We start from the raw sequence: 25,684 nt of genomic DNA, 5'->3' as shown, positions 1-25,684 counted from the left end.
CACTAAAAGGAACATTCTGGAGCGTCAAAGCAGGTTCCTAGTGCTCTCCAAATTACAGTGGCTCTCAGCCTTGGTTGCTCGTTAGAATCACCTCTGGGCTTTTGAAACACAACTGCACAGGCCATGCCAGGCCAGTTAATTCAGAGACTCTGGGAGCAGGGTCTGGGGAAAGGTATTTTTTTAAAGCTTTCAAACATGCCTGTGATCAAATGTAGGGCAGAGGTAGAGGGCGGAGGGACCTGGGCGCTGGGAGGACGGCAGCAGCAGGCAAGAACCATGGTGGGGGCCATGGTTTGGTACTTGCCTTGGTTTGGCTTGGTTTTTTTGGTTGGTTTGGGCAGGTATCAAAAGGGATAAAATTGTAGTCTTTTGTAAGAGAGGTGATAAAAATCAGAGCAATGCTAAGTGAAAAGAGCTGGGCACAAAAGGTCAAATAGTGTATGATCCCACTTATATGAAATATCTCGAATAGGCAAATGCATAGAGACAAGTAGATTAGCGGTTACCGGGCGCTGGGAGAAGGAAGCAATGAAGAGTTATTACCTACTGGGTACAGAGTGTCTGAGGGTGATGAAAAAATATTGGCGATAGTGGCGATGGTTGCTTTGTTTTTGTTACTTGCCGTTGAGTTGATTCCGCTCATGGCAACCTCAAGTGTGCAGAGTAAGAACTACTTCTTAGCATTTTTAAGGCTGTGACCTTTCAGGAGCAGATCGACAGTCCCTCTTTCAAGGTGCCTCTGGGTGGGTTCGAATTACCAACCTTTTGGCTAGTAGCTGAACACTTAGTCGTTTGCGCCACCCAGGGACTCCAGTGATGGTTGCATACTCTACCGCCCAAATCAGAACAAACTGGGTCTACTTAACAGTTTTGTCGAAGGTAACCTTGGTTGGGTCTGACTATATGATAGTTAGCCCAATCTTTCCTTCTTTCTATGTTAAAAACCTATTATGTCGACTGCAGCTTTTTTTTTGTACTGGCAAATTTAAGACACTATTTTTAATAGCATTTGAAGATGTTCTAGTCTTACAACAACCCCGAGAGCTAGTTATTTTACAGTCTCATTTTACAGATGAAAAAGCCAAATGAGGGTCAGTGAGGCTAGGGAATGAATGGGTCAACTTCTGTAGGTTTGCATTGGTGGCTGGTTAAAATCACAGGCAAGAACAGTAATAATTTGACCTGGGAGTCGTAAATTCTATTTTTACCTGTTGTGACTGGATTCTGATGAGAGCCTAGGCTTTTTACAAGTTCTTACTGGAGTCCTGTACTCACCGACTGAAGTGGAAGTGATACCTCTGAAACGTCTTTACATAATATTCAGTAACTCTGAAATTGCTCTTAGCTCACTAACGGAGAAGGCCATTAGATCAGATATTCAGAAGGCACCAACTCTACATGAATCCTCTCCATTCCAGACTTCCTGAGGGAGGAGAGAGGAACAGATGGTCTGCCCCGCCTCCAGCCTTAAATAGCCAAGGGCTGGTGGGGCGGGGCCTGCTCACACTAGAGTGTTTGCATCCTGATGGGGAAGAGGCAGTTTGCAGCCCGGAGCTGTGGTTCCTTTCTTTTCTATTTTCAGTGGTGTTATCTCATCGGTAAAAATATGTTGATTATTCATGAAAATAAAATACTTTTAGCAGAATAAAATTAAGTGCTAATAAGCACTGAGTTCCTAGAAATTTTTGTGGCGTATTTAGCGACAAATTGGTTGGTATAAACCTGATAGACGCAATCTGATCTCCAGTTTATCCGGGGAGCATTCTGGCTTCCTCCTCTGAGAAAAAGTGACTTTGACTTGTATTTAAATTTCAGGATTCCAATTCCTGAATGATTACTAAAAAAGAGAAAGAGAGAGAAGAAAAATGAAAAGAAAATTCACAAGATAGCACCATGTAGACAGTCTATCAGTGCACATCCTTTACTACCCCAGGGAAGGGAGAGAGGAAGGTTGGGGAGATAAGGAAGTGAAAAACCTTTCAAGTTTTTTTTAAGGGCTGCCCTGGTGGAGCAATGCTGAAGAGCTGACCGCTAACCAAAAGGTCTACAGTTGGAACCCACCAGCCACTCCCCTAACACTGTTAGGTCTGTTCCTAGGCATTGCCATGTTTTTCTAAAGAGAAGTATGAGTTTACAATGTGACCAGCAAAAGATTGAAGTCTTTGTTTTACCGGAGGCTTTCCAGCATCGGGTCTCTTATTAGTTAAAAATAGTTTACCACTTTCTTCATCATAAACTGGCATCTTTTTTTTTTATTGTACTTTAGACGAAAGTTTACAGAGCAAACTAGTTTCTCATTAAACAATACACATATTGTTTTGGGACATTGGTTGTCACAACACTGTCATGTCAACACTTTCCACCTCTCGGCCTTGGGTTCCCCGTTACCAGCTTTCCTGTCCTCTCCTGCCTTCTTGTCCCTGCCCTTGGGCTGGTGTGCTCATTTAGTCTCATTTTTTTAATGGGCCTGTCTAATCTTTGGCTGAAAGGTGAACCTCAGGAGTGACTTCAGTACTGAGTTAAAAGGGTGTCCGGGGGACATACTCTTGGGGTTTCTCCAGTCTCTGTCAGATAAGTAAGGCTGGTCTTTTTTTTTGTGAGTTAGAATTTTGTTCTACATTTTTCTCCAGCTCTGTCCAGGACCTTCTATTATGATCCCTGTCAGAGCAGTCGGTGGTGGTTACCAGGCACCATCTAGTTGTACTGGACTGTCTGGTGGAGGCTGTGGTAGTTGTGGTCCATTAGTCCTTTGGACTAATCATTCCCGTGTGTCTTTGTTTGAACTGATATCTTAAAGTTGCTTTATTTTTCCCATTTTGATTTTTACTAGTTATGTTTCTTACGTGAATCGTCAGTTCCAATCCTTTGTCCATTTTTTCTATTGAATCTTGAGGTTTTCTTTAAAATGTAATTTATCTATTTATATCTTACAGGTATTATCACTGAATGATGTTTGAGGCAAACATTTGCTCAGTCTCACATGTAGTTTTAAAGATTTATGTGGGTGGACACCAAGTTGCCCTTGGTTCCTTGAAGTGCATCGAGCTGTTTTGTACCTTTGTACCTTAGTGTAGTCTGTCTCCCCCGCCTTGCTTAATCTGACAGATTCTCAAGACTTATTTCCACTTACTAGAAACTTTCTTAATGTTCTTGCCAACCTTCCCCACCCCATGGGGCTTCCTACATTGAGTGTTTCTCTTCGTGCTTCTGTTTCACTTTGTGTGTTCTTCCATGGTAGAAGAGCTATATTGTACTTGTCTGGGTGTTTCATGTGCTTCTCTCTCCTGCCCCTCCCCGCTTCCCCACACTTTCCACCAACTTTGCCTCTGGACATTTTCATTTGCAAGGAATTTGATGACCGGTTTATTTATTTATTTTACCTTCCCTCTAACCCTGGTGTCCAGCAGAAGGTCTGGTAAATAAGTAGGCACTCAATAATCATTTGCTGAATGAATACTAATTTCCAAAAGGAATTTGAGGCAATCCACAATGTTCAAATACATAGAAGAGGGCAATATGGTATAGTCGACATTAATACAAAAAATTTCAGAAATCAATTAGGAAAAAAAATCGTGTTCTTAGAATGAGTTTCTTCCTGGAATTGGGTACAGTTTAACTTGGAGCTTTTTGGCAATGAAGGTAAAAAGGAAAATGTATAGGGATAGATGTGTGATCTTCAGTTGGGACACATGTTTTTCTCGGTCCTGAATTCTGGGAAGAGATTCTTCCACGGATGTTGTATAAGTGCAGTGGGTTTTCTTTTAGACAGTGTTTTTTAATATAAACATTTCTAAAAATTTTTCTTAAGAAAAGCTGAGAGATTAACATTGAATTGCAGCTCCAAAGGCATTTCTTTGGGGATCCACTTTAATATAGTTCCTTTGTCTTTTTTTTCTGATCAAATATAGTATCGGGGTAGAACTAGAGAGCCTAAAGATTTTGATTACTTGCCCCAAAAGCATACAGGGACCACTTAGATCCACTTTTTAATATAAGTTCTTTTTTGAGGGTGGGAGGAGGACTGAGCTTTGGCAAATCCTGAATCAGCTATTTTACATTTAATTCTTTGGTAACCACCAGAGGTATATAGCTCTTCCACATTGTTGGTTAAAGGGCGGTCTCATTGCATTAGACACCATGTGGTCTTGTCTTGAACATTCTTAAGGGTCCGACTTATTGTGCTGCTTGGTTTAGAGGGCCATGTTACCTCTGTGGGACAGTAGACTGTAGCAGTATAGGGCAGAGCCAAAGTAGTTCTTCATGAAGAACTTCATATAAGCTCAAGTACTTGTACAAGTCCTTGGTTGAGACCCAGAGTTCTAGACCCCAGAGTTCCATGCCATCAAGCATTGGGAGGGATAATTTTGGTCTGAAAAATTTAAGAGCAATATATTATAAAATAGTTACCATTTACTGAAAAATAAATATATTTATTGAGCACCTACTGTGTGCTGGGCACTGGGCTGTGTACTGGGGATATAGTTCTAGCACCTAAGTACAGCTCATTGTCTAGTGTGGTTTCTGTCCTCACTGATTTCACAGTCTAGACAATCACAAGAGAACCATTATCAGAATGGCTGTCAGGCCACCCAGGTACCAGAGAAACCCCGAAATAGTTGAATTCATTTAGCTGTTAGATGAGGATTATTCAGCATTGTCCATTTAAACATTGTAGTAAGTCTGCCTAATGTTCTAAATTAAGATGTCGCATTTGTTGTTGTTGTCAGGTACCATCGAGTCAGTTTTGACCCATAGCAACCCTATAGGACAGAGTAGAACTGCCCCATAGGGTTTCCAAGGAGTGGCTGGTAGATTTGAACTGCCAGCCTTTTGGTTAGCAGCTGAGCTCTTAACCACTATGCCCTTGACCCATTGTTAGTGAAAAAGATCAGGCATTTATTATTATTTTTTTATTATGAAATTTTTTTTGTTTTGTTAGGTGCTATCGAGTTGTTTCCAACTCATAGTGACCCTGTGTACAACAGAATGAAACACTGCCTGGTCCTGTGCCATCCTCACAATCATTGTTATGCTCGAGCCCATTGTTGCAGCCACTGTGTCAATCCAACTCATTGAAGGTCTTCTTCATTTTCGCTGACCCTCTACTTTACCAAGCATGATGTCCTTCTCCAGAGACTGATCCCTTCTGATAAAATGTCCAAAGTATGTGAGATGTAGTCTCCCCGTTTTTGCTTCTAAGGAGCATTCTGGTTGTACTTCTTCCAAGACAGATTTGTTCGTTCTTTCTGCAGTCCATGGTATATTCAGTATTCTTCACCAACACCATGATTCAAAGGCATCAATTGTTTCATCCTCTATTCATAGCCCGTCTTTCGCAGGCATATGAGGTGGTTGAAAACACCATGGCTTGGGTCAGGCACACCTTAGTCTTCAAGGTGACATCTTTGCTTTTTAATACTTTAAAGAGGTCTTTTGCAGCAGATTTGCCCAGTGCAATGTCTCTGATTTCTTGACTGCTGCTTCCATGGGCATTGATTGTGGATCCAAGTAAAATGAAATCCTTGACAACTTCAATCTTTTCTTCATTTATCATGATGTTGTTTATTGGTCCAGTTGTGAGGATTTTTGTCTTCTTTATGCTGAGGTGTAATCCATACTGAAGGCTGTGGTCTTTGATATTCATCAGTAAGTGCTTTAAGTCCTCCTCACTTTCAGCAAGCAAGGTTGTGTCATCTTTGTAATGCAGGTTGATGAGTCTTCCTCCAGTCCTGTTGCCGGGTTCTTCTTCGTATGTTCCAGTTTCTCAGATTATTTGCTCTGCATACGGATTGAATAGGTATGGTGAAAGGATAGTACAGTGGATATATTTATACCCATCACCGAGATTTAAAGTTAATATTTTGCCATATTTGCTTCATTTTTTTTTCATGGAAGCATTTTAAAGTAAATACAGATATAACATTAACCTCCAAACACTTCTGAATGCAGCTCTGAGAAATAAGGATCTTTTCCTCTTACAGTAAAACAAACAAACAAACAAAACAGCTTGCCATCAAGTTGATTCTGACTCTTGGCAACCTGATGAGTGTCAGAGTAGAACTGTGCTCCATAGGATTTTCAATGACTGATTTTTTTTTGGAAATAGACCTCCACACCTTTCTTCACAGGTACCTTTGGGTGGACTTAAACCATTAACCTTTGGGTTAGCAGCTGAGCATGTTAACCATTTGTACCAGCCAGGGACTCCTCTCCTGTAGTAGGCAGCGTCTAAGATGCTCCTCCCCCTTGCCTCCTGGTGTTCATCTTGTGTAATCCCCTGTCCTTGACTGTAGGTTGGATTTATTGATTTGCTTCTAACAAATAGAATATGGGAGAAGTGATGAGATGTTCCTTCTGGGATTAGATTATACAATGACTGTAGCTTCCATCTTGGGGATCCTCTTTCCCATTCTTGTGCTGTCACTCACTGCCTCTGAGGGGTGCTGTCTGCCTTTTGTGATCTGCTCCATGGAAAGGCTCATGTGGCAGATAACCCCTGGCTGCTTCTGTCCAGCAGCCAGCGAGAACCTGAAGCCTGCTAACAGTGATGTGAGTTTGACAGCAATTCCTTTCCCGGTTGAGCCTTGAGATGTATGCAGCCCTGGCTAACTTTTTTTTTCTAAATTATTATTATTATTTTTTTCAATAGACTTTTTTTAGAGCAGCTTTAGGTTTACAGAAAAATTGTCTGGAAAGTATAGAGAGTTCCCATTTGCCCCCTCCCTCCCCTGCACATTGTTTCTGCTATTAGCATCTTGCATTCCTGTGGTACATTTGTTGCAGCTGATGAACTAATACATTAACTAAAGTTCATTGTTCACATTAGGGTTCACTGCTTGTGTGGTACAGTTCTGTGGGTTTTGACAAATGCTTAATGTCGTGTGCACTGTTACAGTATCATATAGGATAGTTTCACTGCCCTAAAACTCCATCGTGCTCCACATATTCATTCCTTCCCACTCACCCCAGCTCCTGGCAATCCCTGATTTTTTTCTGTGTCCCTATAATTTTGCCTTTTCCAGAATGTCAGTGTCATATAGTTGGAATCATACAGTGTGTAGCTTTTCCAGACTGGCATCTTTCACTTAGCAATATGCATTTAAGGTTCCTCCTTGTGGGCTGTTAGCTCATTTCTTTTTATCGCTGTATAATTGTATTCAGTATGGAATGAATACAATTGTATGGATGTACCACAATTGTTTATCCATTCATCTATTGGTTGCTTCCAATTTTTGGCAATTATGAATAAAGCCTCTGTAAATTTTCATGTGCAGGCTTTAATGTGGACATATATTTTCATCTCACTGAAGTGAATACCTTAGATGGCTGACATCTTCCTTTTTTTTTTAATTGTTGTGCTTTAAGTGAAAGTTTACAATTCAAGTTAGTCTCTCATACAAAAATTTATACATACATTGTTATGTGACCCTAGTTGCTCTCCCTATGCTGTGACAGCACACTCCTCCTTTCCACCCCGGATTTCCCATGTCCATTCAACCAGCTCCTGACCCTCACTGACTTCTCATCTTGCCTCCAGACAGGAGCTGCCCATTTAGTCTCATGTATCTACTTGAGCTAAGAAGCACACTCTTCATGAGCATCATTTTATGTCCCATAGTCCAGTTTAATCTTTGTCTAAAGAGTTGGAAATGGCAGACATCTTGATTGCAGCCTCATGAGAGACTTTGAGCTAGAGGCACCCAGCTAAGCCCAACTGCATTCATAACCCACGGAGACTGAGAGAGAATAAATGTTTGTTGTTTTAAGATGCTAAATTTTGGGGTAATTTGATAAGCAGCTAATGATCACTGATACACCTCTTGTGGTTGTTAGTTGCTGTCGAGTCAATTCTGACTCATGGCAACCTCGTGTGCAGAGTAGAACCACTCCATAGGATTTTCAAGGCTGTGACCTTTCAGAAGCAGATCACCAGGCCTGTCTTCCGAGGCTTTTTTGCGTGGGTTTGAACCGCCAACCTTTTGCCTAGTAGTTGAGTGTTAACTGTTTATGCCACCCAGGGACTCCTCCTAATACACCTACATGCCCCCAATCCCATTAATCCCAGGAGGTGCTTCTTTCAGCTCCCACTAGTTTGTGAAGAGTAAACCCAGGTCGTCGGCAGAAGAAAGGGTGCTTATTCCACTGTGATGGGTGGGCAAGCATCTGGTCTCAGTGAACTCAGGTTATTTAGACAGAAGTTTTTACATCTTTGAGAAGTAGAATTTTATCTTTCAGTCTATCTGGAGACTATTATTATTACCCATTCTGATTCTAACAGGGCTATTTCATCTTGGCTTTGAAGAAACTGGGATGTATTCCAAGATGATAAGCCTTGGCACACAGGAGGTTTCTTTCTCTGGATTCAGTGATCTTGGAGAAAATGGTATGCACTGGGGAAAGGGTTACCTGGGCTATTCTTAACTATTTAATGGTCAGAATAAAAGGATAAGAGCAGTCGGTAGGGGAATAATAGACTAGAAGATAAAGACTCAGTTCTGCACTTGAAGAGAAACATCCCCTAGAATTCTGACGTGATGTTCAGCACACTGATGGGTATATCATTTGAGAAGGTGTAGGATTCCCATTTTTAAAGGTGAGGTAGATAGCAGTTTGATTTTATCCCAGGGAACTTGTATCTATTGAGTTAATTTGAGTAAGGCACACTGCTTTGGGCAGGCCCTAAACAGCTCTGGTGGTGAAAGATCTTTACCAGTTTTTGGTGATTGCTCAGATGTTTTAAAGTGGTTGAAGATCCTGGATTCCAACTAAGGAATTCATAAAATGAAGAAAGGTCCTGCAGGAATGTGGAGTCAGCTTGCAGAGTTGAGCTCCTGGTGGCCCTTGTGGATAAACACAAAACCTTCCCATGGAATCTGTAACTACTTAGCTTTTTCTTTTTTTTTTTAAGGTAGGTTGCTGGTAAAAGGATTTGAATTTCAATTTCATCTTGACTTTGAGTTCTGTCTGATGTGTTGTTTCAATAACTAAACCAGAAGTTGGGGGCTACCAGATAGTCTTTATTGCATAAAGAGCTCGAATGGCTGGTTCCTTTGCCCAAACATGGGGTGGGAAAACTGAAATGCAATTAAAGGGAAAACCGCTCCTAGAATGTAGTTTGAGTTGAGTGCTCAGAAGGTATATTTGGGAAAGTGAAACTAGGGAGGCCCAATTAACTTTATACCTCCCAGATCTCACCATTTGAGTCAAAACTCAGAAGCAAAAATATTGCAGCAACTTTAAGAAGAGAGATAAAGAGATGAATCAGCAGATCATTAACACCAGCTAGCTTCTTCACTGGAGATATGTAGGTATAATTCTTTATGGCTTCCAGGAGCTGCTATTTCATGGTATTAGATTATAATAATAAGTGAGTCTGAGCAAGCATTTGTTTCCTCTTAGCAAATACCTCCATAATCTAGATTTCCCTGTTTGAAGTTCTTCCACAACTGATCCAAATCCTGGCATCCAGGTTTCCTAAAATGACAGTATATGATGTAATTGATATTGCCAAATTGTATACCTGCAAAATATTGAATTGGCAAATGTTGTTTTATATATATACTTACAATAATACAAAAAGAAATGACAATGTATGTGCATAGATGCTTTGCGTATATGGAGTTCCGAAGGTGCTCAAGCACATTAATAAGAGGACTGAAACATTGAAGAGCAAGTGCAAACCTGTTCCTTTTCGTAAGGAATTTATTATACACTTCCTAGTCTCAATCATAGGGACTTCTGAGAGCTGGGATATCAGCAAAGAGAAGACTGGGAAAAAGAGACAGGGTGATTGATTTTGGTGGTCAGTGGGGAAGATGTTGAGATAGCTCATCCAAGTTGAAAAAAATTCTCTGTGTGATGTCTTTCAGAAAATCTTACAGAAAATTACAGGAGTATCTAATTGTTTTCTAGAATGAAATCTGAGGAAGGATTAAGTGAAGAGTCTGCTTCTGGTGTGTCTCTTCGTCCTCTCCCCGTTTATTTTTTCCCAGGATATAAGCTGCAACTAGTAGATGTCAGGAAGTTGCCAAAGTCAATGACTTAAATTTGAGATTTACCCATGAGGTTCACGAATACCTTAGCTGTAAGATGGCACCTCCCTCTCCCCCCAGTTAAAGAACTATTTAATGTGGTGATTTTAGAGCATGCTGGGAATGTGAATAAGGACTCTTTAAATGGCCTTACATATTTCTAACAAAGAGAAGTCTAATTAGCAGGGTAGGAGAGAACAATAGTAGATGTTATTTTTCCTATAGCTTTGCCCTCTGGAGGTTTACATGCAGGAAAAAAGCTTAAAATGTATGCTCTTTGAGGGCTCGCTGGTAAGATTACTGTGACCTGTGCTATCCATGGAGAAAGAAAGCACTCAAAACCTTTGTTTCTCAATTTCCCTTAAATTTGCAGTTAATTAAAGATGGAGAGAGAGGGACAAGTATAGATATGAATGGTGACCATACTGACTTCACTGGAAGTATCTTCTTAAAAATCATTCCAGTGCTCAAGTATAGGGAACTCTGTGTAGGTGCAACACATCATTGCTCTTGATTTCTTAGACTAATAAAAAACGAGTCCTTGAAAATCTTTTGACTATTCCGTTTCTCTCTTGAACTTATATTTTCTAGTACATTCAGTCTCCTCTGTCATTGATGGTTGTTTTTGTTGTGTGCCATTGAGTCCAATAGTGCTGGGAAATTAAGCTTAATGGCAGAAGTGGAGCTGACAGTGACTAGTGGAAACTGGGAACAGAATTAACAAGAGAAGAAGGAGATGCAATTCAGAGATTCATTTATGTAGCCATTTCCAATGCTCTGAAATAATCTTTTTACCCTCTAGGCCAGTGTGATATATGTGAAACAAGTGAAAAATTTTTCTTAGAAGTACATTAGTAGAGATTTACTTTCTTAGAAATAGGTGCTGTGGTAGAATAAATACAGCCATAAATTCTTTGTGTGACTCCAGGGGAAAGAAATATCAGTGGTGGAAGTTCTAAGGAGACATATTTTCTACTCAATATTTAATCTCAATACCTAACCATAGAACAGTCTGCCCTGTACAGGAAATGTTAGAGGAGAAGTCCTGAGTAGGGCTGGAGTCATGAGCACATTAACCAGTAAGTATGGTATGTACAGGCTTACAGTAAGCAAGCTGTGCACAGGTTAATTGTGCTTACTTACTAATCTGTAGTGAACAATTTCACCTGGTTTTCAAATAGTTCACTACAGATTAATAAATAAACACAATTAAGCCTGTGTGTACCTTGCTTACTGGGTAATCCGTCTCTGGTTGGAGTTGAAGAAGGTTAGGTAGGGAAGTTGTAGGAAGATTTCTAGACTGACGAAGAGATTGGGACTGGTTCTGTCCACAAGTAGTTACTTTCTTTGATTATTGGTGATGAAAGTAAAATGATTTCTGTGTTAGAATAGCACCTTCTTGTTGGCGAAGTGTTTTCACATTGTTATATCTTTTAATCCTTACAATAACACTCCATGTTAAGAAAGGAGAGACATCAAACATAATTAAGGGCAGCCTTCTGAGGTGACACTTGATGACTGATTGTTATCATCATCACCTCAATTAATCATTTCTATAGTGACAGGTACCAGATGGACAGAAAAGTAAGACAGAGTCAACTTACCCACAAGGAGCTTAAAAAGTGTCTGAGGAGATAGGACATACATATACATAAGAATACAAGAAGTCATGTGTGAATTACCTAGGAAGTGATCTGCTCCAGAAGTTCACAAAGTGTGGTCCCTGGACCAGTAGCATCAGCAATACCAGGAACTTGTTAGAAATGCAAATTATTGGATCCCTACCAATTGAATCAGAAACTCCTGGGGTTGGGGGAGGAACAATAATTTGTGTTTTAAGAAGCCCTCTAGGTGATTCTGATGCACACTCAAGTTTAAGACTGCTGATCTACTCTAGTCTAGACCAGTGCTTTTCAAACCAGGGCTTTGAACCGGTTATTTTCAGTTCGACCTTCTGCTGAGAATTTGCATTTCTACCCCAGATATACTGAATCAGAATCTACATTTTAACAAGATTTAACAAGACCCCCTGGGGATCTTGTTAAAATTTAATGAGATTTAACACAAGAGTGTTATATGGATCTTAAAAGTGGGTACTAGAGGGTGGGACCACCTAACAGTGCAACTGAGGAATTGCTCTGGATCCTAGGCTGTTGCAAAATTTAACAAGACTCCCAGGTGATTCTTATGTATACATAAGAATGTAGATTCTGAGTCAGTATATCTGGAGGTGGAAATGCAAATTCTTAGCAGAAAGTTGACATAAAAATACCCTGTTTCAAATTTAGCATGCATAAGAATCACCTGGAATAGCACTAGTGTGGTATAAGAACTACAGGTTCTCCAGGTGAGTTTTATGCCCCTAAAGTTTGAGAAAGGAGACTTGGTGGTGCAACCTGTAAGATTGGTGGTTTGAACCCACCCAGCTGCTCTGCAGGAGAAAACCTGGCAATCTGCTTCTGTAAAGATTAAAAAACCAAAAAACCAAACCTGTTGTCGTTGAGTTGATTCCGACTCACGGTGACCCTATAGGACAGAGTAGAACTGCCCCATAGTTTCCAAGCAGCACCTGGTGGATTCAAACTACCGACCTTTTGGTTACAGCCAAGAGAACCTTATGGGGCAATTCTAGTCTGTCACATGGGGTTGCTATGAATTGAAATTGACTTGACAGCACCCAACAGCAACAAAGTTTGAGAAACACTGACCTGAAAGCTTGTTAAAACACAGATTCTGTAGCCCTACTCGCAGAATGCTGGTTCCGTAGATGAGATCTGAGAATGTGTGTTTCCAATAAACTCCAGGTGATACTGATGCTGCTGGTCCCTGGACCATTCTTTGAGTACCTGTTACCACTGCTGTTGAGTATATTCTGACTCATAGTGACCCCATAGGACACAGTAGAACTGCCCCATACGGTTTCCAAGGCTGTAATCTTCATAGAAGCAGACTGCCACATCTTTCTTCTGCAGAGCGGCTGGTGGGTTTGAACCACTGACCTTTTGGTTAACAGCCAAGTGTTTTAACCACTATGCCACCAGGGCTCCTTATTCTTTGAGTAGCTCTGCTCTAAGCAGTATGTATGCCTGTGGTTTAGCAGAGGAGTGGGCAATGAGAGGTTCCAGTGGACTGGAAGGTGTGGGAAGCCTTCATGAAGTGGAGGAGGTGGGACTTAACCTGAGTCTTAGAGGAAGGGTTGGTTAGATAAAGAGATTATTTCAGACATGGAGGATGGGATGAGCAATGGTGCTGAGGTAGCAGTGTACCTGGCTTGTTTGACTGAATTAGATCATTCATGGGAGATAGACCTTGGCTTGCCATCCCCGGTCTGGAGAGTGTCACATGCTGTCAGCTCTCATCCACCTTCCCCAAGGAGAGGCTTAGAGCCAGGCAGCTGGCAAACAGCCTAGGATCAGGAAGACTTCCTCAGTTGCACTGTTATGTGGTCCCACCCTCTATTACCCACTTTTAAGAATCATGTAACTCTTTGCTTGTCTTCTACTGTTCCCTTGGTTCCCCTGCTCAGCGAGCATAGCTTGCTTCAACTCTATGGCTTGCTTGTTCCCTCAGTTAGGCCTGAATCATCAGGCTTGGATTCTGGTCAGTCTTCACTGACTCTGTATTGATTTAGTTCTCCCTGGACAAGCCCTCAAGACTGTGTGGCTTTACCTTCCATACTCACCGACCCTCTCATCTCCCAGCCATCATCCCAGTCAGCACTAATGGGGGTTGTGGGTAAGTAGGTACTGCTAGCCTGCATGTTGACCTTCTCTGCCATACATGTCTTTGCTGCGTCTTGGTATCTCCTGGTCCCATGTGTTGCTGTCCATGACTGGAGACGGGGAAGACAGTGTGGGAAGGTCCAAGGGTCAGGATAAGCAGCTGTGGGCTAATGGGGTCACTGAAGGTTTTAATCAGTGATCTATGATGAAATCAAATCAAGTGTGGGGTACAAAGAACGAATGCCTGTCAGGGCCCTGGCACATCCAGGACCATGGAATGTTCTTGGTATTTATGACTCAGTACTTACTCCCCGCTCAGTTTTTGGTCTTCCTCAGGTGGCCCAGTGATCCCTATATCTACAGTACTTTCCTCACAGAGAGGAGCTGCTTAAACCTCCCAGGAGAGATAGGATCAGATTCTGGAAACAATGGGGACCAGCTGTAGTTCTCTGCCCCTTAGGAGAGCTGTGGGCTGTCCTTCCCCAGATCCACATGGCCTCTCTTCCTCTGACTGCTTGGTCACTGCCCTTGTAGTTTCTCACTAGCCCCTGCTCCCTGATGGCCACGTGAAGACCCAGCCATGGAGGTCTGTGAAGTCACCCTGGGCACCTGAAGTCACCCTGCCACTGCTGGGACATGGGCTTAACCTCACAGTCAGGAGGGCTCCGCACTCTTGGGGAGGTGTCCAGGCTGAATGGAAGGTGGCCTCTGGTGGAGGATCGCTCAAGGAGTCTGACGTACCCTGGCTCTGCACCTCCCAGAGCTGATGTTTTCCACCTTAATTTGCTCTCACCAAAGATCCATACTCCTAACCTGGAGGCTAATGGGGAGAGTTACAGGTGCTCATAGAGCCCTCAGCGTCTTCTGTCCCTCCCTACAGAAGTAGTGGCGTGGTTCACCTGCCAGACACAAAGCTCAAAGTACGTCATCACCTAAGCCTGCTCCTTCAGTGCCCTTCAAAAGTACCCTTAGTGTTTTGTTGTGTTTTTGCTAAAACCATTTGCTTGTGAGATCTGGAACCACCTGGTGAGACCTGGGAATGTTATAGGCTTGAATCCATTAGCCTGTCCTCTTTGACACTAAGCGGAGTCAAATCTAAATTCAATATCCATCTTAAAAACGCTTCCTGCCAAACTCCCAAAGGCCAAACCTGGAATAATTTGAGCAACAAAGTAAGTAATGAGAATACTGGATGATTATAACCTGTAGAATAAAATAAATTTCCATGAGTGCATACTTCCATAATAAATAATTGAATAAATTAGTAAACGAGGGAGAAGGGACAGTAGAATTCTAATCAATCAATGTTATAAGGAATGAAAGAAATAGAAAATCACTGTTAGGTGCATACCTCAGTAATAGTTGTTTCAGGTAACATCCACCAATGGATGTTAAAATCAGCAGGCCAAAGTTTGAGGAGAAACAGGATATTTGCACAGTCTCAGAGTATCTCTCCCAAGATTATTATTTGCAAGGGAAAAAGTCGTAACTTTACAGCAGAGAAACCTGGCAGACACCACCTTTACCAAGTGACCAAGTTGAATGTGACTGGTAGTAAGACATATCAACACCAGTAGCCCCTGATATGGTATACTGAGAAGGTCACGTTATTACTTCTGTGCTGTTCTTGCCAAAAGCGCATAATCTCAATCTAATCATAAGGAAACCTTAGAGAAACCCAAAATAACTGTTCAGTATTTTGCAAAATAACTGATCCATTTTCTTCAAAATTGTCAAGGCTGTGAAAGACAAGGAAAGACTGAGGAACTGTCATAGATTGGAGGAAACTAAGGAAACATGACATGTGATGTGGGATTCTGGATGGCTTTTGGAACAGAAAAAGGAAAAACTAATACAGTTTGAATAGAGTTTATAGTATAGTTAATAGTATTCTACCAAAGTTAATTTCTTTGTATAAACGTACTATGGTTATGTAAGATGCTAATATTAGCAGAAGCTGGGTAAAGGGCATATAGCAACACTGCTATTTTTGCAGCTTTTCGATAAGTCTAAAATTATTTCAGAATAAAATGTTAAAAAAATGCTTCCTGCTCTTGGGTATTGAGTACTTTTTCATAGCAGAGGATATTTTTAGATTCTTTAAATTTACAACTCTGTGTATGTGAGTATATACATACAGTTTATGTATCTGCCAGTCAACATTTTCACAAATGATAAATTCTATCCATATAGTTTTTTGCCAATACCTTTAGAAAAAGTTCCAGATTTCTGATTCTTTTTTTCTTTCCACATTATGTATTCCTTCCTGACTATAGCATCCTTATTCCTTCCGGACTCTAGCATCCTTTTGTAAACGTTCACAGCTCAATCTTCTTGCTTTTCCATGGGACCTTTATCTTTGAGCAAAGAACTTTGAACCAAAAATCAGGAGACCTGGGTGCCAGAATTTTTAGTCTGGTTTTGTTACTAACTAGCTCAGTGTCCTTTCTGTTCTAATGTTCTGGGAGTCAAACAGCAAATTTTGGCTGAATACTCTATGTACTACTTGATGTGGCAATTCAAATGTTTATATTTTTATTTTTCCCTTTTTATTAAGGTCCTTTGTGCTCTTTCTTTGTTTCCAAAGTCCTTTATTCACATACATTTTTTTATTTTGTCCTCAAAATCTGTTGATTCTACCACAGACTTCAGAACTTACAGATTTTACTCTGGCATTTCACTTAGATCGCTGTTTTAGTGGCTCAGTGGTAGACTTCTCACCTTCCATGTGGGAGACCCTGGTTTGATTCCCGGCCAATGCACCTGATATGCAGTCGTGAGCTGGGGGCCAACTGGACTGCAGATAACAACAATAACCTTTTTTCTTTTTAAAGGAAGCCATTGTATCTCTTTTCTCACCTTAATTTTATCTTGTTTTCTTTCTCTCACTGTGTAGCCTTTCTCACAATAAGCCTTTTGTGGTTTCTACTTTGTGGCCTACTCCCATGTTGAGGCCTAGCATGGCCCAAGCCCTGGCATATTCCCAGAGGGAGGACTGTTTGGCTGTCTGGCTGGCACAACCCTCCTGTCCTTGCAGGATGACACGAGAGCTCGAGGGAAGGGTCTCTTCTGCCCACCTGCGTACACTTAGTGCCAGCAGGTTGTGGCTGAGGCCCTGCGACAGTGGACTATACCATTAATAAGCACTTGTTGAGTAAACACACGAGCCTCATTTGTCGGTGTTATTTTTGCCCAGGCAACACTTTGCCCCTGTTTTCCCTGTATCAAGGAGCCCTGGTGGTGCAGTGGCTGTGCACTCAGCTGCTAACCGAAAGGTCACTGCTAACTCACCAGCCGCTCCACAGGAGAAAGATGTGGCAGTCTGCTTCCTTAAAGGTTACAGCCTTGGAAACACTATGGGGCAGTTTTACTCTGTCCTATAGGATCACTGTGAGTTGAAATCAACTAAACAGCAACTGGTTTTCCCAGTATCTAGGTTATAGGATTGACTTCCAAGGTGAAATGCAAATGATGGAGAAGTTGTTTGACATTAGAGACACCTGAGGGCTCTAGTATGGACAGCTTTATTGTCCTTGCCAAAAAAGACAAATTGGTTAGGTTCAACGTATTGTACTAGTCTAGAGTATTCCTTGGTCCCTGTGGACTATACAGTACAAATGACTTAAAAAAAAAAATTCCAGTTTCATTTGTGCTACATTGGTCTGTTAATTTGTGTTCCCACCTCCAGCTATTCCCCCCTTCTGTCTTACCTGTGCTTTGTCAGCGGATACTTAATTTCCTCAGCATGGCCATCAAAAATGGTGAAATGGGTTAATATTCGTAGAGAACAGCACATACAACTGTGTCTAGTATGTATTAAATAAATACTATATAAGAGTTTGATAAATCAAAATAAGAAATGATCCTGACTTTCAAGGAGTTCACCACTTAGTTGGAGAGATAAGATGCACAAATAGAAAACAATGTGCGTATAGAAAAGTATAGAAAAAATGCACCTTGAGAGGTCTGGGAGAGAGGAAACAGGGCATACCTGCTCTGTGCTCTGCTCAAGTCACCCCAGTATTCCTCTCAACAACTAGAGATTCTCCCCATTTTATAGTTGAGGAAATTGAGGTTCATAGACAGCAACAGGTTCAGGCATTATGTGCCTTAATTTCAAAGTTTTATAAGATTGTATATGCAAAAGTGAGGTTTGAACGCGGATCTGTATGAATTGAAAGCTGCTGTTGCCACCAGATAGAGTAGATGGAGAAGGCTTTGCAAGGAGGCTTGAGCTGGACCTTGAAACACAGGTAGAATTTACCACATGGAGAGAAGCGGGGAGCACATATAGGTTGTGGGGGCCAGGGAGAGGGGCTCATACAGCATGTGTGAAGGTGTGGCAGTGGGAAGCCTAAGGTGTGTTGGGGAATAGGGAGTGTGCCCTAGTTTTGCTAGAGCAAGGGAGGAATGAAGGATAATGCTGGAGCATGGGTTGGAGACAGATTATAATGAGCCTTGAATTTCAAGTTGAGTTTGGACTTATTTCATAACCCATTGAAGGTGTTTGTGAAAGGGAGTAACGCAAGGAGAAGGGTTTATTAGGAGATTTATATTCAGGTGCGATATGAAGTGGACTGGAGAAAGAGAGAGGCTATCACTGTAAGAACTAACGTTTATGGAGCTATTCTCAGATGTGGTGTTAAGTGCTTTATGTGCATTATGTCATTTAACCCTCACAGTAGCCCCCAAAATAGACACTATTAATATCATCCCCATTTTCCAGATGAAAAAACTGAAGCTGAGAAGTAACAAGCAGCTTCCCACAGTGAACAAAAAGGGTGCCAGGATGTGAACTAAGTTGATCCAGCTCTGCCTGTGCGGCCTCTGTACACTATAGCTCTGCCTGTGGCCCAGGAGACAGCTTGGGGCAATCTTACGGGTCAGGTGTGATAGTCCAGGTGATAAGGCCTGAACCAGGTCAGTAGTGGTGGGAATGGAGGATGGGAGCAGCAGTGTGGAACATCCTTATATGGGAGCCTGATCCCAGGGCTGAGGCCTTTGATTTCAGAGCCTTCATCTGTCTGAAGACATATCCTTTCCTTCCTTAGTGTTTCTGTGGAAACTGCTGCTCAGTGATGAGAACTTTGCCAAGACTGTGGTGACATCATAGAAAATTTGCCTCTAAATGTCTTAAGTAGCTTAGGCTTCTTTTTTTTTCCCCCAAGGAAATGTATTAATTTAATGTAAGTGCTGAAGTTGGGTGTGTTTGGTCTGAGTTATTTTAGACAAAGGAGCCCTGGTGGCCCAGTTGTTAAACACTCAACTGCTAACCAAAAGGTTGGCAGTTCAAACCCACCAGCCACTCCGTAGGAGAAAGATGTGGCAGTCTGCTTCTCTAAAGATTACCAAAACCCAAAACCAAACCTGTTGCTGTCGAGTTGATTCTGACTCATAGCAACCTATAGAACAGAGTAGAACTGCCCCATAGGGTTTCCAAGGCTGTAATCTTTACGGAGCCAGACTGCCACATCTTTCTTCCACGGAGTAACTGGTGGGTTTGAACTGCTGACCTTTTGGTTAGCAGCTGAGCACTTAACCACTGCATTACTAGGGCTCCTTCCCATAAAGATTACAGCCTGCGAACCCTATGGGGCAGTTCTGCTCTGTCTTAGAGGTTCACTAGGCATTGGGATTGATTCGACGGCAATAGGTTTTATCTTAGAGATGGTGTAAACAAACTTCCAGATGTTCTCAAGTATCTCAAGCCTTAATTAGTAGGGTTTGAGACAAATAGGTTGCTACAGAGGTTTGGTGATCAGGTCTCCTTTTTGTCCGTGAGCACCCTCCCTCATCATCTTATCTAGGTTTGTTCCTAGTGACTTACTTGCTTTGCTACTGTGTGGGTTGATGAATCACAGATGGTATAATTTGTTTTACTTTTTGTTTCTGTTTTTTTTTTTTTTTTTTTTTTAAGAAAAAGAAGGTGCATGCATTTTGACCTTGCAAAGCTTTATGATGCACAGTTCAATGAGTGCGTAATGCGAGTGTCCTGAATGCATTTGTAATCACCTGGGGCAGTGTGGGCCAGCCCAGTGACCTCTCTACTGTGTCTGCTGCAGGTGATAAGAAGTACATCATGGGGCCCAAGCTTTCTACTCTCGACGCCACCATCTTCGGGCACTTGGCACAGGCAATGTGGACCTTACCAGGGACAAGACCTGAGCGGCTGATCAAAGGCAAGCCCTGCAAACCCCTTCAGGTTTTGGGGGTAACTGGGGTGGGAGGGGTAGCACAATGGGGAATTCTAGGCCAATGCCTGTGAGCTTAGCTGTGCTTTATGGTGACACAGGCTGTGGTGTCCAGGGCCAGGGTCGGGTCTCTGTACTCAGGACATGTAGGGGTGGAGGAGACACCTGCCACCTTGCCCAGACTGTGTTCTCAGCAACGCTGACACATGTCGTGGCATGTTTTACAATCAGGGCTTTTCTTCCAACTCCTGAAGTAGCAGAACTTAACACTTGTTTCTGAAACAATGCTTGAATGCCACTTAGTGCCCCCTTTTGTTGGTCTTCTTTACTTACCTTTGGGCTGTGGTGGATCATTGCTTCCTGGTATATTTGGTGGGGCTGGGACTGATGAACTCACTGCCCATCTCAGATGCTCTTTTTGAGTTTGAACTGGTCTTGGATCTTTGACATGTAGGTATATGTGATTCTCTGCCATTTGAGTTCAAGGCACTCCTTCCTCTCTTCTAGTGGGTTGCTGCTGGTTATACACTGAAAGTAGTAGAGTTGGAAAGCCCAAGATTGTGAAAATGAGGGAAGTGTCAACAAATGCTTTGTAGGTCTGGTGCTATGCAAAGTAGTATTACTGCTAATATTATTATTATTACATATGCATTTTAACCAAACAAACACAATCTTAGTATCATTGCTGTGTGATCTTGGCCTTAAGTTTTACCAGACTTAGACTTCTAGACTGGTATGGAAAAGATAGGAAGTGAGAATGAATGGGGCCAGAGCTGGGGATGGACATACGTGTGGGGTGGGGGTAGTAGCCAGGAGTAAAATTCATGGTGGCCAAGGCGGCAGGGGAAAGTTAGCTTAACTTGGGTTGGTGTCGAAGGACTAGATCTTGGTGTGTAGGTGTGTGTGTAGTGGGAGATGGGATGTACATAGCAATAGGGGCTTTTGGGAGAGGCTTCCTCTGCATAGATGGGTGGGAGATATTTGGAGTCATCTCTACTTTGAAGCAGTACCTAAGTAAATACCTGGGGGCTGAGGGTGTGGTGATCAAAAGTTTAATATTTAGAGTTGGGAAGGGAATTAATAAGACTTAATCAAGGTATTCAGGCCCTAACCATGCAGGCTGAGAGTGTAGATGAGATCACTATTGAATAGCATATAGACTGCTCTGAATAAATGGGTATATATATACACATATATACCCATATATACATACCTGTTTTGATTCTAGCAAAATTGAAGTTCATTTTACGAAAAAAAGATTTATCTTGACTTTTAATTTTATGTGTATTGGTTTCTATTATTCTTAAACTCTCAGGTCTTAAAGTTTATACATTTTTAAAAAGTTAATATTATACTTTATAAAGATTCTATGTTATCTAAAATCTGCTGATGTGAAGGAGAGAGAAAAAGATTAGCAAATTCAGTTATTGTGAGTTTATACACACCTCTCTTCTCAAGGTTCAACTAAAAGGCATTCTGCTTTTGGCTACATGTTATCAAATGAAAATATATGTGTCATCTGACCTTACTTCCTGGGATAAAATGAAAGGCTTATGAAGTTTTATAGATGCCAGGAGTAGTAGAACTGTAAAGGGAACTTTAGAGATTATCTGGTTCAGTGATTGTCAACCCAGGCTGCACATTAGAATCACCTGTGAAGCTTTTAAAACTGGTCTGTGACCTGGCCCTCTTCCAGATTGCTTAAATCAGATTCTGTGTGGGTGAGGCCTGGGCATTGGTATTTTTAAAAGCTCGCCAAGTGATTCCCATGTGCAACCAGGATTGGAAGCTACTGAGCAATCCTTCTATTGCTCTGTGCCCTCCCTGCATCATTTTCCAAATGAGAAAACTGATTTGTAAAAGTCACGAGGTGCATTAGAGCAGAGACCCAGAACCCAGGCTTCCCGACTCTTCCTCCAAGCATTCAGACAAGTGAAGTGCGAACAGTGTTCATTTCCTCAGGGCCAAGAGTGGAGACAGAATCTTCTGAAATAGAGAACAACAGAATGAGAGTAAGATTATAAAAACAATGACAATTCGTGCAGGGGCATTATTGAAGTCACCTGTGGTCCCCAACACGTTAGTATAATGAAGATAGCAGTTCCACCTAGAGCTGGCTTTTGCAGGGCCGTTGGCATTCGTATTTGCTGTAGTTGTATGTGTCAGGATGGCACACTGTGGATGAAGGCTTGCAGCCCCCATGGCAGGATGGCAGGAATGCCTAGGGAGTGGATTTGATTGAGGCAAACAGGCTTGGCCCCAGACTCTCCTGAGAAGTAACCTTAATTCATTTTTCATATCTCATCCCTGTTGGATCCTTTTCCTCCTTCTTGCTGCTATCTTCACATCTTTATTCGATTCTTGGTTACTTGTGATTTGACAGCATTACCTGGTGAGGGGTTTCATGATTGTGAAGAATTTGCATGCATCTTCCCAAAAGAAGCAGTGATACAGGCTTCTCAGCTTCTGGCTCCTGAGCATGCTTCTGCCATCTCTGGGAAGATAGCAGTCAGAGTGGACTCTTCCGTAGTGTGAGTTGAGCTGTTACGCTAGGAGAAGACTGGAAGTGGTGACCTGGAGGTAATACATGTTCCAGTGGTTTACGAAATCCACAAAGCAGGGAGATTTGCTTTGTTATATTTTTAGGGGATGTGTTCATTTAAACAAAACATCAATCAGCTTGTGAAACTTTCAGTAACATGAGAGAATGTTTATAATAATGTTACATGAGGTAATAATGAAGTAATAATAATGATAACCAAAACCAACGCATTGCCATGAGTCGATTCCAACTCACAGCGACCCTATAGGACAGAGTGGAACTGCTTCATAGGGTTTCTGCCGACCTTTTGGTCAGTAGCTGAACTCTTAACCACTGCGCCACCTGGTCTCCAATAATAATGATAGTGAGATTAAAAAAAAAAAAATCAATAGAAAGAAATGATACTGAAATGTTAATTGTGATTATCTTGGATTGATGGGATCTTAGGTGCTTTTTGTTTTCTTCTTTATGTATTTATACAGTTCTTAAATTTTACAAAATAAGAATATATTATTTTCTTTAGCAGAAAAATAAAAGTAGTTACTTATCATAATCCGCAGAGTTTTAATATAGAAATAACCTAAAAGGCCTGCAACAGAGATTGGTGAAAAAAAAAATTAAAACTATGGTACATCCATATAAAGAAATACCATTATGCATTTGGAGCCCTGGTGGTGCAGTGGTTAAGAGCTTGGCTGCTAACCAAAAGATGGGCACTTCGAATCCATCAGCCACTCCTTGGAAAACCTATGGGGTAGTTCTGCTGTGTCCTCTAGGGTCACTATGAGTCAGAATTGACTCAACAGCAAGGGGTTTGGTTTTGGGTTTTTATTACGTGTTTATCGAGATGGTTATAGAGAGAAGAGTGTTTATTGAAATTGATTTTCATTACATATTAAGTGGAAAAAAGTAGGTTAGGAAACAACATATATTTAAATCCTATATATTTAATGTAAGTATATACAATATATGTACAAATATAAATTTCTGGAAGAATATAAACTAAAATGTTATTATGGAGAATGGAGTTCTTGATAATTCTTTCATTTTTTGCTTATCTGTATTGTCTAATTATTCTGCAATAAAACATGAATTACATAGTAAGTGAATGTTTATATAACTTAAAAAAATAAACATGCAGAGTATTCTTAAGGATGATAAAGTCCTGTAAGAGATAATGACAAAATATATATTTATGAGCAATGTTGCCATCTGGTGGATCAAAGGTGTAAACTCACTCTGTTTCTTTTTCCTTTGAAATTACGACCGGAAAGCCAAATACTGTGTCATGTTTTAGGCAAATACCTGGACGATTTTAGAGATTTAACAAAAGTGTTCATTCAGGTCACATGAAAAATAAGTAGTCCATTGACTGAGCATGAACCCAATTGTGGGTGCAGCTGTTAGATTTTAATTAAAAAAATATATCTGTTTTACTTACTGTGCTTACAGGCATACTCATCCATCCAGGTTATCCATTTCATGGATTATTGGGGGCAAAGTTTTTATCTAACCTAATTTCTCTCAACTACTTGGCACAGTACCCAGTTTATAATAACACAATACGAATATTTGTGGAATGAATGAATAAATAATTACTTCTGGCTGACTTAATCCAACAGTTGCTATATTTTCATGGAATATAAATTAATTTAAATACGAACCAATCAAGACATTAGTTCTCTTGATCTGCCAACATAAGATCATAAGATGCATCACAGAGTCAAATGATGGCAGCTTTTCTGCCATTTTGGTTCAACTGTCCTTCTGCTTCTTATCAGAATTTCACTATAGGCTCACTCCTTCATTTATTTTTCAGCTCATTCATTAATGTTTTTTTCACACTCACCTTTCTTATTATGTGCCTAAAAATCTGGATATTTCTGTGGAAAAACACTTACTTTGTCCCCCACCCCATTCTTCTAATTCCCAGAAAGCTGAGTGCTGGTAGATTGTTGCCTTTGAGAACTCACTGTCACTTTCCTTCCCGCATTTCAGGTGAGCTGATCAATCTCGCCATGTACTGTGAGAGGATAAGAAGGAAATTCTGGCCAGAGTGGCATCATGATGATGACAACACCATCTATGAGTCGGAGGAGAGCAGTGAAGGCAGTAAAACCCACACTCCCCTGCTGGATTTCAGCTTTTACTCAAGGACAGAGACCTTTGAAGATGAGGGAGCAGATAACAGTTTTTCCCGAACCCCGGACACAGATTTCACTGGACAGTCACTCTTTGATTCTGATGTGGACATGGATGATTACACAGACCATGAGCAGTGCAAGTGAGGTCTAGCCTCTCTGACCCTCTGCTGTCGGAGCTGCCATTCCTGGGGTCAGTCCAGCGTTCCCAGGTAGACGCTCGTTCGAGCTGGGAAGAGAGCTCCGTGCTTGACACAGTTTTCACGTGCTAACTGGACTATAGCCGCCTTATTTCTTTTTTTGTAAGAACAGACACAGAACCATTCAGATGGCTTCATTTAAAATGAACAGGCAAAAAAAAAAAAAAAAAAAAAAAGTCAGCATGGTTCCTGAAATCCATTTTTGTTTTCATTAGAAAACCAGTGTTGTGTGGTAGAGCAGATGAAAGAGCAGGTTGCCAAAAGATAGTGTTTATGTTGATGCTCTTCACGTTGAGGGCTTAGTTGCAAGCTGGATCCTTGAACGTCCTGCATCCGCCAGGGTCCCAAAGTAATGGGAGATAACCATCAGAAAAAATGTAGGAGATAAATGTTCTGTGGTGGCTGCTTGTACTTTATGTGTGCATACTGTATGTTGAGACATAAGTCAAATAAAATTCACAGATATTTAATGAGCACCTACAATGTGCAAAGCACTGTGCTAGGTGCTAATCAGTATAAGTTTTATTCTCAGCTCTGCCAGTGACTAGCTGTGTGATTTTGGGCAAGTCCCTTGACTATTGTGTGCCTCATTTCCCCCACCTGTAAAGTGGGGATAACAATACTCTCCACCTACCTACCTCACAGGGATGTTGTGAGGATTCTTGTGGTAACATTTGTAAGGCGCTTTAAACCTCTTGGAAGAGGTGTGACATAAACGAAAAATTTTATTCTTTGTTGTGCTTTCATACGTGTGAAGATTTGAGGGCAAAGGAATTCCATATCCAGGCAACGGCCACAAACAGTCGATCGCAAAAGCCAAGGAGATGAAACACATACAAAGGGACGGTTAGAACTCT

At 41.3% G+C, this 25,684-nt stretch overlaps 1 protein-coding gene across 1 annotated transcript in view; it reads left to right on the top strand.

Annotated features, from left to right (window-relative positions):
• The window catches only part of FAXC (failed axon connections homolog, metaxin like GST domain containing), a 57,119-nt gene extending 31,822 nt beyond the window's left edge, over positions 1–25,297 (top strand). The window contains exons 5-6 of the mRNA XM_004372411.2: positions 19,816–19,932; positions 24,485–25,297. Coding sequence (XP_004372468.1) covers positions 19,816–19,932; positions 24,485–24,774 — 407 coding nt within the window. The 3' untranslated portion in view covers positions 24,775–25,297. The remainder of the gene's footprint in view (positions 1–19,815; positions 19,933–24,484) is intronic.
• The last annotated feature ends 387 nt before the right edge of the window (positions 25,298–25,684 follow it).

Source organism: Trichechus manatus, unplaced genomic scaffold (genome assembly GCF_000243295.1).
Source record: "Trichechus manatus latirostris isolate Lorelei unplaced genomic scaffold, TriManLat1.0 scaffold00017, whole genome shotgun sequence".
NCBI classification, from domain to species: Eukaryota; Metazoa; Chordata; class Mammalia; order Sirenia; family Trichechidae; genus Trichechus; species Trichechus manatus.
The sequence above is the reverse complement of the archived record's forward strand: the minus strand, read 5'-3'. Positions and strand labels throughout refer to the sequence as shown.